Source organism: Microchirus variegatus (genome assembly GCF_963457635.1).
Source record: "Microchirus variegatus genome assembly, chromosome: 18".
NCBI classification, from domain to species: Eukaryota; Metazoa; Chordata; class Actinopteri; order Pleuronectiformes; family Soleidae; genus Microchirus; species Microchirus variegatus.
Window position 1 is genome coordinate 3,864,448 of NC_139819.1, and position 19,383 is coordinate 3,883,830.

The following is a 19,383-nucleotide window of genomic DNA, read 5'->3' on the forward strand; positions in this document are numbered from 1 at the left end:
GTCAAAATGTCCTCAGAAAGACAGGTTTCAATCAAAATTTGGCTAATCCTAAACCCCAACCCTATTCTAACTCTAAAACCAGGCTTTATCCCCCGAAAAGCCCTTTAAATATGTGAGGACCACACAAAATGTCTTCACGTCCCTAAAATATCCTCACTCCGTATGGCTTATACGTTTTTAGAGGACACAGAGACATAATGCATTCCTAAGCCTCTTACACCGACCTTAACCAGCACAACTAGATGCCTAAACCTAACCCTAACCCTAACCCTGACCCTGACCCGTAATCTAAACCTAACCAAGTCTTAACCCTGAAAATGCCCTCTATATTTGTGAGGACCGGCCAAATTGTCCTCCAAAGGTCAACATACAAAGGTCTACCCTACCTTTAACCATCACAACTAAGTGCCTCACCCTAACCCTAACCCTAAAACCAGGCCTTAACCCCCAAAAAAGCCATTTAAAGATGTGAGGACCACAAAAAATGGTTTATATGTTTTTTGAGGACACTCATGGACATAATACATTCCCGAGCCTCTTACACCGACCTTACCCAGCACAACTAGATGCCTGACACTGACCCTTAAACCTAAACCTAAGCATAAAACCAAAGTCTTAACCCTGAAAATGCCCTCTACAATTGTGAGGACCAGCCAAATTGTCCTCAAAGGTCAAAATGTCCTCAGCAAGATATATTTGAATCAAAAATTGCCTAACCCTCATAGCCATGATGCCTTTTCTATCCCATTACCCTGCCTTTAACCATCACAACTAAGTGCCTGACCCTAACCCTAACCCTAAAACCAGGCCTTAACTCCCCAAAAGCCCTTTAAAGATGTAAGGACCAGACAAAATGTCCTCACTGTATGGTTTGTGTTTTTTGAGGACACTCACACACAATCCATTCCTCAGCCTTTTACCCTAACCTTAACCATCACAACTAAGATCCTAACCCCAACCCTAAAACCAGGCCTTAACCCCCCAAAAAGCCCCTTAAAGATGTGAGGACCACACAAAATGTCCTCACTCCATATGGTTTTACGTGTTTTTTTGAGGACATCCATAGACACAATGCATTCCCGAGCCTCTTACACTTACCCTAACCGCTACTGTAGATGCCAAACGCTGACCTTTAACTTAACCCAAACCCAAAAATAACTCCTTAACCTTAAACATAGAAAGTCTTAACCCTCAAAAAGCCCTTTAAAGTTCCAAGGACGAGCCACAATGTCCTCCGAAGGGTCAAAATGTCCCAAAATAGCCCAATATTAAATGACTTCCATCACCCCCAAGGGAGGACACTCATAGACATAAGACATCGTACCCAATACAAATAGATGCCGAACACTGACCCTTAACCCTGAAAAAGTCCCCTACAATTGTGAGGACCAGACAAATGGTCCCCCAAAGGTCAAAATGTCCTCGGAAAGAAAGATCTGAATCAACATTTGCCTAAAACCCCGACCCTATTGTCCAAAAATAAAATGTCCTAAAACAGTCCATACTGACTTCCATCATCCCCAACTTTTACCATAAACCACTTAATGCCTTAGGACCAGGTTTTGGTCTCCACGAGGAACTGCCGATCCCGACTAGATCAGCGTTTACGACAGAAAAGGTCCTCCAGAGTTGTGCAGCTGTCCTTATGGGACTCTCACCGACAGCCTAAACGAAGCATTATCCTGAACCTTAACCATCACCGGTTCCTCAGAAATGAGGTTCTGCCTCACCGGGACCATGTTTTGGTCTCTGCGAGGGCTTCCGGTCCCGGCAAGGTCAGTGTTAATGTCAGAAACGACGCTAAAGAACTAACAAATACTACACTGTGTACACACAAACACACAAACACACACACATGCTTGCGTTGCCCACCAGCTTAGCAGCAGAGGCAGTGGGTGTTCACAGCAGGATAGAAAAACACAGGAAATCTGCTTTGGCTTTCTCTTCATGGACTTGAACGTACTACAGGCTCAGCAGCAGCAGCAGCAGCAGCACGAGGACGACTGTGGCTCGTCCAACTGTAATTACATGTGGTTTTTCCCTCTAATTCTAAATATAAACGTGCACACAGTACTCGCAGCCTTTGCCCTCGCCGATCGCGATCCCTCAAACATTCCTTTTCGGAACAAGTCTTAAGTATTAAAAAAAAGCTATAAACGACGAGCAGTGACCGTCAGGGTCCAGTGTATTAGACCCAGGAGAGTCACAAAGCTTGAGAATTCGCTTGGTTTTCTTGTTGACGAAAGGAAAGGCAACTTAATTTTATTTATAAAAGCACTTCTGAGGATATATATATATACTGTATATATATAGAGAGAGGGAGACATCAGAGCTACAGAGACAATACATCTATTAAAAATACACTAAAATACTTATATATAATCGAAAACATGTAAAATAGTAAAGCAGATAAGATGATAATGGTATAACGGTCTTGAAACTGATGAAACCGAGTTGCATTTGCCTTGTTGACAGGGCCGGACCAAGCCTTTATGGGGCCCGGAACTGAATTTGACCAAAATGCGATGCCACGAATTCTAAGGTGGTACAATCACAAAAATGGCCGACTTTTGACCTCTGCCAAGGAAGTATATGTTCTTGCTGGAGTTTGTTTGTTTGTCTGTTAGCAACATAACTCCAAACTCCAAAAATCACAAACGGATTTGGATGAAATTTTCAGGAAATGATGCCGCAATGGGACCAGGAACAAGTGATTCAATTTTGGCCGCGATCCGGGGACTTGCGCTCTCCGAGTGCTTTTCTATATTACTATTATATATAATAAACGTGAATTCCAAACCAGTTTTAATAACCTTGGTTTAAATGTGCAATCTTCACCTACAAAGTAAAACCCAATAACTTCAATTTAACACTATTCCGATAAACAAATGTATCCAAATGCATCTACACTTCTTGGAAATATGACTATTTGGCCGATGAGTTTGCTCACGAATCCACGACGATAGTTAATTTACCGGGAGATAAAAGTGTCACAATCTAAAATTGGGAGAGAAAACGTCTCTCGATGATGTTATTTCTGCGTATGAATCAATCTTTATCTGCACAAACTGGGCTGACACGTAACGCTCTCTGCCCATCATCATCGTCCTGAAATAGTCATTAATCTGATTTAAGCGGAATATTACGATGATGGATGCAAACCTCTGTAGGACAGGCAGATTGAAGGAACGCCGCGGGGGAAAAAACGCGGAGCTGGAATCTCAGGCACGGAGTCGCTGATAATCTAAATTAACTCTGTGTGTTTTAAAAAAAAAAAAAAAAAAAAAAAAAAAAACCTGTGAAGAAGAGGAATAAAGAAGTGGATTCTTCCACATGTGGTGATCATGCATGACAACCACCGTCTCCTACATGAATAAATTATACTAGTGTGACTTCTACTGGACGTTACGCGCCATTACAACAACACCGCGTCCTTGAGTGTGAGGCTCGTTTGCATACATAATCAAAGGCAAACTGTTCCCCCCGTTTTGTTGCCAATAAAATAAAAAGGATCAATTATAATTAACACCAATCTAGTGTCCATTTTATGACACCATGCGTGTGTGTGTGTGTGTAATAAACACAAGAGAAAAAGCCCCCTGAGCTCTGCTCCGATAGCCTTTATTTGATCTATTTACAAAGAATACAAAATCCATGAACTCTGCGCTCACTCATTTCATTTCATAACATCACTCCACTTCATTTGTGGTGCGGTTTTGTCCAGTTGGCTGCTGCTGCTTCTTTACGACCTTGTTTCAAACCCTGGATACAAGAGGGAAAAAAAGATCATTATAAAAGATAAAGGTCGTCTCATGAAAAATAAAAGAACTTAGTCCGTCTACGTTTATGAATAACACACTCTTTAAAAGAACGTCAGTGTGTTTTGTCATCGTACGTAAAAAAAAAAAAAAGGAATTGAGTTATGACCAAAACACAAACGCAGCAAGGTCACAGTAACGTCAACTTTCTCAAAGGCGTTTTGTAGATATCGCGTTAATTAATGACGCAAAAACAAACCGTCAAATGTCACCACAGCATTATTTTTCAAACACAGATTACACACAAAACACAAAAGACAACGGCTTGATACAGGAAGTAGAATTTACTGATTAATAATAACATAAAGGAAAAAAGATGAACATTGCACCGGCCCTAAATAAACGTAAAGAATATTAAAATGTGGTCAAGACCAGAATAAAAAACAAACAAACACATGAAAGTGAGAGAGCTGATTCAGTGTCAGTACACATGCCAGGCCTGTGTGTGGCGCTGTAACGCAGCCATAAGACATCAACACATTTACATACTGTATAGACTGAGCGAAGACGGCAGGGATTAGCGATAGCGAACGCAACAGCGAGCTAGAGCTCGGGCTAAGAAATCATTGGTTTCCCAAAGTTGCGTTTTGGTCGTAAACATAATACGATACATAATAAAAAATAATGGAAAAACACCACTTTTTCATGTCCAATACCGATACTCGAGGAACTACCAATATTGATACAAGTCCAATACAGTCATTAAAGAAGAAATAACCAGCCCAAAACATGACTCAGCCAGATTTTAATTTAAATTTTTACAGCCTGTGCATTATGAAGCATATAAAGCGACATAAAATAATTTTTTGGATTTTACTCGATTACTAAATGAATCCTCAAAAATTATGATAATCGATCAATCGGTTTTTCATGATTAAAACAAGATTTCTGATCGTTTCAGCTTCTTAAATGTGAACATTTTCTTCTTTTCTTTGCTCCACATGACAAAGAAATCATTAAATGTGAATCCCTTGGGTTTGTGGACAAAACAAGTCATTGGAGAACATCGTCATTTCCATGTTTATCACTGATCAACGATTTTTTAAGGTTTTCTGGTAATCGATTACTCGATTAATCGCAAAGTATTATATCTGTCCAATATCCGATCTAGTGATTTTGACCAATATCGGACACCGATATTGATGTTGAGTATCGTAAAGCAAACGCATGTTCACTCTGGAATCTGTTTTCCAAAAATAGTCTTTTCGCCTAAAAACGCTATTTCCTGTTCCTCTACTAACACAAATTTGGTGTTCCATTAAAACAAGTCAATCTTTTGACACATAGTAAGCTTAATAGCATAGTTGCCTTAGTTATATTTGGACATTTTCAGAAAACAAGAAAAAACAATTTTTTTAGCAAACACATTGGTAACGTAAGGCAGATATGACTTAGGCAATGATGCTATTAGGCTAACGATATTTTGATGTAAAAACCTAAATATAAAGGAAATAAAAACAGATCTCTTGTCTTATATTCATCTTTTGGTGTCAGCAAGTACCGGAATATAAGTAATTGTACTTGTAAAAAAGTGAATCCATGGTTTAATGGTTCTCAAAAAGCCAGTTCTGTGCGAATAAAAACGCTGATACCGATAAAAAACGTGTCGATTCTCGTTAACTCGGAGCCTAAAGATAAGAAGCAAACCTTAGCAAATTGTCCAAAGTGACACTTCAGTCCCACGGCTCTTCAACGACAGAACAAGGAGACTGAACAATGCTTCTGTTTATGGCTGACAATAAGCCAGTGAGACTCTTACCAGGTAGTATCCTGTGTGATATCCACTCATGTACCAGGAGATAAGCATGCTGCCCAAGGCCTCATCATCCACCATGTCAGGGCTCATTGGTGGAGGTGGAGGGATCATCTGCAGCAGAGATAGAGTGTGAGTGCGAGTGTGTGATCAGAATGTAAACGCCGTTGCTGTGTGAATCATTAATGTGCTACATGATCAGGTTTGTGTCTGAGCCGAGACTGCGCGACACGCTTTAGCTTCAGTGAAACATATTCCCAAACTCACAGGTGGACCAAACGGCATCATGGGAGGCCAGGATGGAGGTCCATGACCACCGGATCTCCTGTTTCCCTTCTAGAGGACGCAAAAAAAAGGATAATTTTTAGATCAAAATGAAGTTAACTTCTCCATAAAATAAGTTCCCTCTCATCATCTCATTCAGTTTTAATAAGTGCCGCCTGCAGAAAGTGGGAAAATATAATTATCGTTTATCTTCTTTTGAGGTCGACCCATTAATTGTGCTTTTCTTTTTTTTTTTCCTTCCCAGGCGTCACCGAGTTATTGTCAATTTGTTCCCGGAAACTTGATAAATGCTGCAAAACTTTTTTTTTTTTTACATTCAAAACTTTTTGTTAACAACGTTTAAAGTTCAGCTAACCCCTATTTTGTTTAGTTTCTACATTATTTCTATTTTAAATGCACACACACACGTGTATACATTGTCTTAAACGGAACAATATATACACATATATATATACACATACATACAGTACGTATGCACGTGTATGCATACACACACATACAGTACGTGTATGTATACATACACAGTACATGCACGTGTATGTATACAAACATGTGTATATATATATATATATAAAAAAAATATATATATATATATATATATATGCATACACACAGTACATGCACGTGTATGCATACACACACAGTACATGCACTTGTATGCATACACACACAGTACATGCACGTGTATGCATACACACACAGTACATGCACGTGTATATATATATATATATATATATATATACACATATACACACATATATATACATATATACACATATATATATATATATATATATATATATATATATATATACACACACACATATATATACACATATATATACACACATATATATATATATATATATACATATACACACTTACACACACATATGTATATGTATATATACATACACACACATATATACACATATATACACACACAAACACACATACACATACATATAAACATATACATACACATGTGTATATTGTACGACATACAGTATAATGAACTTCTGCCAATCTGAGAGGTTGTGGTTTATTAATTTCTCTGTAAATCTGCTTACATATCATTTTCACTGCTACGTTAGATTAAGGGTTTGTAAATGGAGGGTCGTCAGTTCAAATCCCAGGACGGGTCAAGAGCTGTGGTGCCCCTGAGCAAGGCATCACATCCCCACATTGCTCCAAACTCACTCTCACTAATAGAGAACTTTAGTTCTCACAAAACTCAAGCAGTCAACTGCAATTTAAAAAAACAACAACTTTGCTCTTTGAGAGATAAGGGAAGAAAAGGTGTTTTGTTACCTGTTTGAAAGTGTGCATGGGAGGAGGACGAGGACCCGGAGGAAACCCTGGGAAACCAGGAGGCCACATGAAAGGAGGAGGAGTCTCTTTGTGGGATTTGCTCTTCTGAGATTTACTGTGAGGCTGCGGTTTGTGCTTGTGCTGGTTCGGTGTGGACGACCGCTCGCTCTCCTCTGTCGACGATTCCACTTCTTTTGTCTTCAATGCAGAGGGAAAAAACTTTTTTTTAATTACTTTGATATATATATATAGAATACAGCTCATGGGATATGTTATATATATATATGTACACACACACACTTTTACAGGGGAAATTAAGGAGGCATAATGTTACCAAAACTCTACAGCACACACTTTTAGATTCAAAATTATTTTTTGCAGCAAGCGTCAGGGGAGTGTAATTATCTCTCCACAGATGAACCAGCACAGTCTCTCATTTTGATCAGTCTGGATTAGATCATCTCTTTCAAAAGACGTTAGAAGGAGATGAAGCATGGTAAACCTGCTCCACAGCAGAGGGTTTTCAAATCTGACTTGATTTTTTAAAAACGTCAGAGACCACAAACGCGAAAACGCGGACTAAACCCAGGACCACACACTTCAGATGATTTCAGGCAAGATTTGGGATCTCACAGAAACTCACGCGAGTTGACGCGACTTCAGAACGTAAACAAATGTGCTACGTTCGGTTGCGTCTTGGTCATCTGCTCGCGCCCCATTCGCAGTAACGAGTCGTAAAATATCAGACATGTTCAATAGGTAAGATTTGCCTCTGTTAATCCCTCACACTACGCGGTCATTAGGCCAGATTATCTGTTCAAACCGGTCTCAAATCAGAAAGCACCAACGATTAACGGAAGGGCCAGATCGAGACTGAAATCTGGTAAAATATTCCTCTTGTGTGGGGCAGGATTTCCTTTGACTTTGGGCCTAAAACAGTTTGGACAGATAATAAGAGCAGCTCCTCAACATCAACATCAGCTTCTGATTTATATTCAGGCTACAGTGGATATGTGTTTTTCTGGGAAGAAAGCTAATTCCTCTTGATTGTGATGGTTTATCAGCAAAATGTTTTTCTTTATCAACATGACTTATCTTCTATCTACACTTGACATGGACGAATAATTAAAACACAACCACAAACAAAACGGGACGAGCACTTAATGACTCCAAAAGACATGAAATGTACACAATGTCACTACGAATAACCGGGTATAAGTCTAAAAGTAAAGTTTAAAAACACGACAAACCTGCTCTACCTCGACATTCGTCTCCTCGTCGCCGTCAGAACTCCCCTCCAGCAGCTCTTCGAGGTTCTTCTCCTCCGCGTTGCCGTAGCCCGTGTAGACCACCGCACACGTGCCTCGCTGCTCGTCTATGGAGGAGATGGTCGCCGGGTAGAGCTGACCGTCTTCTGACCAGTAAGCGCAGCACGTGTCGCCGACCTGCCACTGTGACAGAGCAGACGCTGTGACTGGGGGTCAAAGGGTAAAGCCCAATTTATACTCCTGCGTAACGTGCTCTGTGTAGGTTACGCAGAGTCCTCTGCGTCGACGCAGAACCTGTTGTAGAGTCTATGCGTCGTCTCTGGCTGCACGGATTATTTTTTAAGTGTCCGTCATTCCGTCAAGGGACAACGGAGACGGCAAGAGCTGCGATTAGTCCTCAGGACAGGCCGAGCTAAGCTGCTCTGTGCCGGCTCACAGTGAGCACCGAGCGTCCACAGAGGCGGAGCTGATCACCGCCGACTTCGTCGCTGCCGAACTATAAATACGTCATATCTTAACACACACAGCACATGTTCAGACTCTAAATGGCCAATTTCTCGCCTCAAATTATCTTAAAACTGCATTCAACAACAACAGTCTTTCTCCCTCGGACGCCATTGCTCACTGTAGCCAAAAGCACAACAACCTTGCGCAGCGACCCCTACTGATCGGGCGGGAAATTGCAGCGCCTATCCGTCACCACGACGCAGAAGTATAAAGGCTCGAGTGGTCTACGTGGTGACGCAGACGGATAACGCATTACGCAGTCGGAGAAGTATAATGTGGCCTTAACCTGAAGGTTGTCTCCTGCTCGGAAGTTCAATAGATGCAGTGAAAGATTTATTTAGAGCACTGTGAAGTATTGATACAGGGTCTCTGCGGGTTTCAACATGTCAAATTTAAGACTTTTTTTAGACCACAATGAATACAATTTAAGACCCATTTCAAATCCATACTCGCAAAAAAGTACTAAAGACGTGAAGGAAAATTGGAGTCACAGAGAACTTGCAATTCGGCTTCGCTGTGGGCTTTCATGAAGTTTTCTCCGCTGCTATGCTAACCTGTAACACACCGCGGCGCGCGCACAGCACACTAGCTAGTTGTGCTCAATAAATTGTCACCGTGCAGCACAGGTGGGCTACTTTAGTTCCGTGTTGTAGTTCTGTTATCGCATCCTCAAAAATAGAAACATTTCAAAGCGAGACTGAAGTTTATGCATGTTTTAAATAAAAGTAACATTAATAGATTTTTAAGAACTTTCAAAATTGTATTTAAGACCTTTTTATGAGATTTTAGGAGAATTTAAGACATTTTAAGACCCTGTGTAAACCCTGTGTAACTGTCACACACCTCTTTATCTGGCGGCGCGTTGGTTCTCTTCCGACTCTGGTTCTTTTTGTTGTTTTTGCGCTTTTTAGCTGCTTGGCTTTTCTTTGAGGCTTGTGGCTCATCTTCACCTTTAAGTGCAGTCTGGCAAAGACAGGAGCAGCAGAAAGAAGTCAGAAACACAACAAAAATTAACAAGTTCAAACAACAATTAAAATCATGTATTTTACCTTGAATGATGCTACTGCCTTGTCGTAGGCCTTTATCAGTGCTGTGTCGTCCCATATATCAGAATCATCACTCTGGAAAAACAGACAGAAACAGAGCATCACTTTCTGACAGCCGGTCATTTGTCACTAAGGGGAAACTTAAGAGACTTTGTAAAGTAACACATCAAATCAAATAAAGGTAACGTTGGATAATATGAGAGATTGGAAGCAAAAGACTGTTGACAATTCACTCAGTTCTCTATAACCTAGCATGTTTACTTTTACTCGAAAATGATGCTAAAAAAGAGCTACAGTGCGACAACAACTAATCTACCCGACGTTTGTTCAAGACAATTAAATGATGCTAGACACAAAACGCACGTAGAATTCACAATTTCGCTACATTTCCTGTTGTTTTCCCTCTTTGTTTTCCAACTTAGCTAAAACTCAGCTTTGGTAACATAGCTACGTTAGCATCCTAGCATCCTAGCTCCCCCCGTCCTACTTCTCCTCCTCTTTCTTCTACTCCACAGTGGCTTAAAAAGCTCCGTGAACGCGGTCGTGTTGTGTTCGGCGGTGAAGTCGTAAACCAACCTGAGTAGACCCGCGTGTAAACAACACGTCTTTGCAGCCGTTCGCCATGAGAAGCTGCGTGTGTGGATTTCTCTGCTAAGCGCTAACTCTGCTACACGAGCAACGTGCGTCGGGAACGAGTGACGTAACGTAACGCAGCAGCGGCGGTGATGACGTAGATATCCTGCGACGGAGTTGGCGGCTTGCTTTGCTTGGCAACGACACTCGCTCGCCCTAGAAACGGAGCCGTTTTCTCGGGTTTGTTGCGGAAAAATATCGTTGTTTTCTCATTCAACGGGTGAATATTAGTGTTCGCTCGGTTACTCGACGAACATGACCGACTCTCCGCTCGGTTCTTTGGGCGCTAAAGTTGTTGTCGCCTCGTCCAGCGACGAAAATCACCCTCCAGAAAACATCATTGACGGGTAAGTTTAGCTTCTTTCTGCTAAATCCTGGGTTTTACCTAATTACACATTTTTAATGTGGGATTTAATCTATTAATTATTCTTTTAATATTTGATTCACGCGTGGCATATTGTCTCGATTAATCGATGAGTTGTTTGGTATTTGTTATATGAGCAAAGAAACCAGGAAATATTCACATTTAAATGTAAACAATATGAAATCGATTGTAGTAGTTCTTCAGATATCCACAATTTAATTCTTCCTAAGTCAAAGAAAACAGAAAAAAATTCACATTTAAGAAGATGGTTGACGATTACTTTATGATCAATTAATAATAGATAAAAAAGCCCTATTTTTCGGGGGCATTTTATAATGATGTTAATCAGTTAATACTCAATACACAATGCTGTCATGAGGGAGGAGGCGTCAAAATTAACTTATTTAGCTAGTTGTTATTATGTTGTTGGTCTCTATAATGATTATCCCAGATGTTTATCTCTTTTTTAAAAGAAATTTGTTAAAGCAGAGTTTAAGAAAGTGCTGTACGCATCGAATAAAACAAGAATGGTGTAAGGACTCGGAGTACATGGTGTTTTGATTTTGATGGTGTTTGCTTTTTTTTTTTCTTCCCCACAGAAACACGAACACGTTCTGGATGTCCACTGGGATGTTTCCTCAGGAGTTCATCGTCCGCTTTGCCGAGCCCACAGACGTCTCTTCTCTGACGGTGGACAGCTACAACGGTACGGAGGCTAAAGCCCAATTTATACTTCTGCGTAAAGTGCTCTGCGTAGGTTACGCAGAGACTCTGCGTCGACGCAGAGACTGTCGAAGAGCCTCTACGTCGTCTCCGTCTGCACAAAATATTTTTTAAGTGTCCGTCACTCCGTCAAGGGACAACGGAGACGGCAAGAGCTGCGATTGGTCCTCAGGACAGGCTGCGATTGATCCTCAGGACAGGCTGAGCTAAGCTGCTCTGTGCCGGCTCACAGTGCGCACCGAGCGTCCACAGAGGCGGAGCTGATCCCCGCCGATAACGCCGCTGCCAAACTATAAATACTTTATATCTTAACACACACAGCACATGTTTAGACTCTAAATGGCCAATTTCTCGCCTCAAATTATCTTAAAACTGCGTTCCGTCACACAGAAAAGTGAGAAACGGCCACTGTTTCAACAACAACAGTCTTTCTCTCTCTCTCTCGGACACCATTGCTCACTGTAGCCAGAAGCACAACAACCTTGCGCAGCGACCCCTACTGATCGGGCGGGAAATTGCAGTGCGTATCCGTCACCACGACGCAGAAATATAAAGGCTTGAGGCGTCTCCGTGGTGACGCAGACGGATAACGCATACGCAGTCGGAGAAGTATAATGTGGCCTTAACGCTGCATCCACATGTGACAAAACAAAGACAAGTAATCACTCATTAATGTGCCTGCCGTGCTGAGACACACACACACACTCACACACACACATGACCTCATGGTGGCAGTAGATGGACAAAACGAGTGCCAAAGGGATTACAGGTGATCCTGGGTAGGGCTTTGATTGCCCGTATTCACCGCGACCAAATCTAACAATCGACCATCTGCTGTGACCATTGACTACATTTTCAACGTTTTATAAATCGGTGCCAGACGCTTTCTTACAAAATCTAAAAAGGAAAAACACCCTCGGTTTGTTTACAGCTATGTACACACACACACATATATATATATATATATATAAATACAGTCGTATGTTTGTCTCTTTTGCAGTAAAACACCTAAAAGTGGAAAAGAACATGTCGCAAAACGCATCCCAGTTTGAGTTGGTCACAGAGAAAGGTGAGTTAGACTTCCATCTACTGTACAGTAACGGGACTTTTAAGGTCGTTTATTTGAGATTGACGTTACATTTAATGTTTAAATGACAGACTTTGAACACACAGAAGGACATCTCCAGTCAAATTCCGTCTCGGTGAGTCGCAATGTCGAAAATGTGTTTTAAATTATATAAATTATATACATGTCATACGAGACGGAAGGAAAAACAACTGCGTGTCACTGGTTTTCTCTTTCAGCTAAACGGCGGCAGTGCAGTCCACCTCCGTGTCATCATCACCACGGGACACGATCACTTTGTGTCCGTGCACAGAGTCGGCGTACAACACTGACACGTGTGATTATTGTAAATGAATTTACTGAATATATATACATGTATATATCTGTATATGTGTATATATATGTATATGTGTATATATACTGTATGTATATATGTATGTATGTGTATATTTATATATATATGTATATGCATATGCATATATATGTATATAATTATATGCATATGCATATATATATATATATATGTATATATGTATATGCATATGCATATATATATATATATGTATATGTATGTATATGCATATATGTATGTATGTATGTGTGTGTGTATGCCATCATACATGATGACGGCACCAGATAAGAATATTCCATGAATATATGGAGGTACCAAATAAATAAATAAATATCAGTGAATGTATGTAATGTCTAAACAAACTGAATTTTAATCGTCCGGACTCTTATCAGTAAAGTTGCGAATGCAGCACATGGCGGAAAAGCTCTGGTGCATTCTCACATTTGGACTCTAATCATGAAATTTCCTTCACTCATTTGCTCTCTCTCTTTTTTTAAAACTTATTTAATAGTATGAAGTCATTTATGGGGGCTTTTTAAAAAAAAAAAAAAAAAAAATTTTAATATCCCCACATTTCTGCTAATTTCACTCGCCGATAGTGGACAGTGCTTCAAGAGAATAAAAGGAGTTGGATTGTGATGAATGGTTGAAATGACTCACAAAGGGAAATTTCTCTCTGTGTGAGAGATAGAGTTAATTAACTGGTTTAGAGCCATAGGGGCTTAAATTGGCAACAGCAGCAGGACACACACACACACACACACACACACACACACACACACACACACACACACACACACACACACACACACACACACACACACACACACACACACACACACACCATGAGCAGAGTTTGACATCCCCATAGAAATTGAGGAATCATGGGTAATGCAGCTGGGGGGGGGGGGGGGGGGGGGGGGGGGAGAAACCAGATGGTTACCCAGTCAGCCAGGGCGTCTGTAAAGATTGCCTGTTCACACAAAGTAGTCCAACCACCTCCAATACTTATATACTCCTCTCTCTCACACACACACACACACACTCTGACACATACAGAAACTCCTATCTACCTTTAGCGCCATTTCAACTTGTCAGTATAGCGAGGGTAGGTGGGGGTATCAGCGGCGTGCGAGGACCCACTGGGACTCCCTCCCCAATTACTTTGCTGACTGCGGAGGAGCTTTGGGGATTCTGCTGCTGCTGCTGCTGCTGCTGCTGCTGCGGTGTTTGCTGTACCTTGGTCCGCATGCAAGACTCTGAATAAACCAATAAAAAAAAAAAAAAAAATGAAATACACGCCAGAATAACTAGCCCCCTGATATTTTCGAGCAACTAATTGCTTAGGGATGTGGCACACATATATATATATATATAAATATATATATATATATATATATATATATGTAGAGAGAGAGAGTGTAATGAGTAGGCAGAAAGTGATCCACTCCTATTGACTCATCTATTATTTACTGCTATGGAATATGTATTATAATGTAAGAGGTGAGGTTTGGAGTCAGGAAATGGAAGTTATTGCACAGAACAACAGTTATTTATCGGAATAGGACAGTTTAATAAGGGAAGGGGGGGATTTTTTTTTTTTGCAAATGTGGCTCCCTAATGAATTCGGGGGCCCCCTTTCTTTGTGTCGGACTGTCAGTCTGATCGGGAGAATCACAGCAGGATATGAGTGCGTTATTATCACGTCTCTGCAGGGGCCAGGCTTAAATGATCACCCAGTGTCTTCTCGCATACGCGCTGCCTAACTGCTGTCCAATCGTGCAGAGACATCTGCCGGAACCAGGACTCTGTATGTTCAGCTGAGTCCACATAAAAAGAGATAGTATATCATAATCTTCACCTAAAAAAGCCTCTCTTTTTGTGTGTGTGTGTTTTTGCGACTCTGTTCCATTTCTATGGAGAATAAAGTCACGTTCACGGAATCAAAAACCATTGCAATAAAACACAGAAGCAGAACAAACGCGGCGTCCTGTTGTCGTGCATCATTATTTGTTTCCCCCCCTCTATTGTTCGGTTATTAGAAAAACATCCTCCCGACACACAGCTCTTGTTTTTTCCCTCTCTCGCTCTCTTCGTGTCAAAGCAGCGACTTTAAAATTTCTCGTTATCTCTTCGGCGTGTGGTCCCTCTTTCATGTCACACACACACACACACACACACACACACACGCACTAACAATGGGCCTTAATTTGATTTAATTTCTGATTTGGTTCAATCAGTTCAGTTATGACAGAAGCTGTGCATGCAAAGAACCTCTGCGCGCGCGGAAGGAAACACTATCAAAAGGCTGAAATTAGATGATTAGATGGGAAGGAGAAAACAAATGTCTCATTATTGAAGTCCAAGAGGAGCCCGAGAATGATAATGAAGGACGGACAAAGAGCGCAGTTCAACGCGGCTTTGAATATTTAAGAATATTTATTCCCCCCGTAAAATCCAGCCAGTGCTTGGAAATCAACCAAAAACCGCTCTCTGAAAATACAACACACCTCCATAAGTTTAGATATTAAGTATTTATCATATTTACATATAGGGAAAAGTTCTTCACTATTACTGTTACGCTACATCACATAACTAAGACTATAACTAGCGTTATTTGGCCCCATTAATTAAAATATCGCAATGAATAACATCGGAGCTGATCACCGCCGACAACGTCGCTGCCAAACTATAAATACGTCATATCTTAACACACACGGCACATGTTAAGACTCTAAATGGCCAATTTCTCGCCTCAAATTGTCTTAAAACTGCGTTCCGTGACACAGAAAAGTGACAAACGGCAACTGTTTCAACAACAACAACAACAGTCTTTCTCTCTCGGACGCCATCGCTCACTGTAGCCAGAAGCACAACAACCTTGCGCAGCGACCCCTACTGATCGGGCGGGGAAATTGCCGCACGTATGCGTCACCACGACGCAGAAGTATGAAGGCTCGAGGTGTCTCCGTGGTTACGCAGACGGAGAAGTATAATGTGGCCTTGGCCCGGACACTAGCGGACACTGGCGTCCACTAGAGGACCCTAGCTGAGTGAAACCTAATGGAGCAGACCCTAACGGACACTAGCGGATACTGACGAACACTAGCGGACCCTAGCGGACACTGGAGTACACTAGCGGACACTGGCGTACACTAGCGTACACTAGCGGACACTGGCGTACACTGCCGTACACTGGCGTACACTAGCGGACACTGGCGGACCCTAGCGGACACTGGCGGACCCTAGCGGACACTGGCGTACACTAGCGTACACTAGCGGACACTGGCGGACACTGGCGTACACTGGCATACACTAGCGGACACTGGGGGACCCTAGCGGACACTGGGGGACACTAGCGTACACTAGCGGACACCGGCGTACACTAGCGTACACTAGCGGACACTGGCGGACACTGGCGTACACTGGCGTACACTAGCGGACACTGGGGGACCCTAGCGGACACTGGCGTACACTAGCGTACACTAGCGGACCCTAGCGGACACTGGCGGACCCTAGCGGACACTGGCGTACACTAGCGTACACTAGCGGACACTGGCGGACACTGGCGTACACTGGCATACACTAGCGGACACTGGGGGACCCTAGCGGACACTGGGGGACACTAGCGTACACTAGCGGACACCGGCGTACACTAGCGTACACTAGCGGACACTGGCGGACACTGGCGTACACTGGCGTACACTAGCGGACACTGGGGGACCCTAGCGGACACTGGCGTACACTAGCGTACACTAGCGGACACTGGCGGACCCTAGCGGACACTGGCGGACCCTAGCGGACACTGGTGTACACTAGCGTACACTAGCGGACACTGGCGGACACTGGCGTACACTGGCGTACACTAGCGGACACTGGGGGACCCTAGCGGACACTGGGGGACACTAGCGTACACTAGCGGACACTGGCGGACCCTAGCGGACACTGGCGGACCCTAGCGGACACTGGCGTACACTAGCGTACACTAGCGGACCCTAGCGGACACTGGAGTACACTAGCGTACACTAGCGGACCCTAGCGGACACTGGAGTACACTAGCGTACACTAGCGGACCCTGGCGGACACTGGCGTACACTAGCGTACACTAGCGGACCCTAGCGGACACTGGCGTACACTAGCGTACACTGGCGTACACTGGCGTACACTAGCGGACACTGGCGGACACTGGCGTACACTGGCGTACACTAGCGGACCCTAGCGGACACTGGCGGACCCTAGCGGACACTGGCGTACACTAGCGTACACTAGCGGACACTGGCGGACCCTAGCGGACACTGGCGGACCCTAGCGGACACTGGTGTACACTAGCGTACACTAGCGGACACTGGCGGACACTGGCGTACACTGGCGTACACTAGCGGACACTGGGGGACCCTAGCGGACACTGGGGGACACTAGCGTACACTAGCGGACACTGGCGGACCCTAGCGGACACTGGCGGACCCTAGCGGACACTGGCGTACACTAGCGTACACTAGCGGACCCTAGCGGACACTGGAGTACACTAGCGTACACTAGCGGACCCTAGCGGACACTGGAGTACACTAGCGTACACTAGCGGACCCTGGCGGACACTGGCGTACACTAGCGTACACTAGCGGACCCTAGCGGACACTGGCGTACACTAGCGTACACTGGCGTACACTGGCGTACACTAGCGGACACTGGCGGACACTGGCGTACACTGGCGTACACTAGCGGACCCTAGCGGACACTGGCGGACCCTAGCGGACACTGGCGTACACTAGCGTACACTAGCGTACACTGGCGTACACTGGCGTACACTAGCGGACACTGGCGGACACTGGCGTACACTGGCGTACACTAGCGGACCCTAGCGGACACTGGCGGACCCTAGCGGACACTGGCGTACACTAGCGTACACTAGCGGACACTGGCGGACCCTAGCGGACACTGGCGGACCCTAGCGGACACTGGTGTACACTAGCGTACACTAGCGGACACTGGCGGACACTGGCGTACACTAGCGGACACTGGGGGACCCTAGCGGACACTGGGGGACACTAGCGTACACTAGCGGACACTGGCGGACCCTAGCGGACACTGGCGGACCCTAGCGGACACTGGCGTACACTAGCGTACACTAGCTGACACTGGCGTACACTGGCGTACACTAGCGGACACTGGGGGACACTAGCGTACACTAGCGGACACTGGCGGACCCTAGCGGACACTGGCGGACCCTAGCGGACACTGGCGGACCCTAGCGGACACTGGCGGACCCTAGCGGACACTGGCGGACAATGGCGTACACTGGCGTACACTAGCTGACACTGGCGTCCACTAGCGGACCCTAGCTGAGTGGACCCTAATGGAGCAGACCCTAACGGACCCTAGCGGACACTGGTGTACCCTAACGGACCCTAGCGGACCTTAACGGACCCTAGCGGACCTTAACGGACCCTAGAGGACCTCATATCACACATGGACGTGGGCAAGAATGACCCAGCCTTGAGATCCACTCAAAGGTCACTGTGGTTCCCTGACACACTCGGGTAAGGAAAGGTCGAGTGGACGACTGAGCTTTCCGCTCATTACAATCTGCATTCTCGACATTAGATGTGGTTAATTTTTTTTTTACACACACTGGACCTTTAATGAGCAGAGCTTTAATATGCAGCATACGCGACGGGCGAAAAACAAAAGAAGCAGTGATGCACCCACGGACGAACGAACGCTCGCACGCTCGCACGCTCGCCTGCTCCTTGGTTCTCATATTTACAGGATTATCGCAGCAAACAGACCGAGACTTCACTTAGGCTTGGTTTTTGTTTGCTCCGAGTGCACAAGTTGCTCTAGATTTAGATTTTTTTAATGCCTCGAATTCCACCGTCTCTGCAGCTCCCACAGTCCCTTTCGCTGCCTGTTTCCACCACTCCTCTGCGCTCAGGTCACGATTAAGGTCTGCGAAACACTTAGCCGTCACTTGAGTTTTTTAAATGCCACGCGGCTACAGCGTCTCACCTCCGGGTTCCACTCGGAGTCTGTCTGCCAACACTGTCTCTGCTGACCTGCTGCAGTGATGTCATGTCATGGTGGGAGGCTGAGTGTTCTTAAGCAGCCTCAGAACAGAGGTTGGCACATACAGAGTGTGTGTGTGTGTGTGTGTGTGTGTGTGTGCAGGTACTTTTGCCGCATAGTTAGTGTGAGCCCCGGAGTATCGAGTGTGTGTGTGTAGTTTACTAAACTTTGGCACTTCACAAACTGCTTCGCCC

The 19,383-nt window shown here is 44.0% G+C and overlaps 2 protein-coding genes across 3 annotated transcripts; one reads left to right on the forward strand and one right to left on the reverse strand.

Annotated features, from left to right (window-relative positions):
- Nucleotides 1-3,611: 3,611 nt before the first annotated feature.
- On the reverse strand, nt 3,612-10,676 carry smn1 (survival of motor neuron 1, telomeric). 2 transcript variants are annotated; one of them, XM_083905418.1, is made up of 8 exons: nt 10,565-10,676; nt 9,992-10,063; nt 9,786-9,905; nt 8,427-8,618; nt 7,168-7,365; nt 5,839-5,907; nt 5,578-5,685; nt 3,612-3,762 (listed from the first exon to the last, which is right to left on the reverse strand). In XM_083905418.1, exons 1-8 carry the CDS (start codon nt 10,610-10,612, stop codon nt 3,700-3,702), a joined length of 870 nt encoding a protein of 289 aa, XP_083761544.1. In that variant the 5' UTR covers nt 10,613-10,676; the 3' UTR covers nt 3,612-3,699. The 2 variants fall into 2 exon arrangements, with proteins under 2 accessions (XP_083761544.1, XP_083761543.1); XM_083905417.1 differs by having other exon boundaries at nt 8,418-8,618.
- Nucleotides 10,677-10,767: 91 nt separating this feature from the next.
- hspb11 (heat shock protein, alpha-crystallin-related, b11) lies at nt 10,768-13,143 on the forward strand. Its single transcript, XM_083905422.1, has 5 exons — nt 10,768-10,968; nt 11,585-11,691; nt 12,709-12,777; nt 12,867-12,910; nt 13,014-13,143. Exons 1-5 carry the CDS (start codon nt 10,877-10,879, stop codon nt 13,104-13,106), a joined length of 405 nt encoding a protein of 134 aa, XP_083761548.1. The 5' UTR covers nt 10,768-10,876; the 3' UTR covers nt 13,107-13,143.
- Nucleotides 13,144-19,383: the final 6,240 nt, after the last annotated feature.

Coding starts and splice junctions, on each gene's coding strand:
- smn1 (XM_083905417.1), bottom strand. CDS start 10,612: ATGGCGAACGGCTGCAAAGACGTGTTGTTTACACGCGGGTCTACTCAG. Junction 7,366..8,417: donor CGAATGTCGAGGTAGAGCAG/GTTTGTCGTGTT, acceptor TCTGCATTGAAG/ACAAAAGAAGTGGAATCGTC. Junction 3,763..5,577: donor ATCACACAGGATACTACCTG/GTAAGAGTCTCA, acceptor TCTTGTATCCAG/GGTTTGAAACAAGGTCGTAA.
- hspb11 (XM_083905422.1), top strand. CDS start 10,877: ATGACCGACTCTCCGCTCGGTTCTTTGGGCGCTAAAGTTGTTGTCGCC. Junction 11,692..12,708: donor GACGGTGGACAGCTACAACG/GTACGGAGGCTA, acceptor TCTCTTTTGCAG/TAAAACACCTAAAAGTGGAA. Junction 12,911..13,013: donor TCCAGTCAAATTCCGTCTCG/GTGAGTCGCAAT, acceptor TTTCTCTTTCAG/CTAAACGGCGGCAGTGCAGT.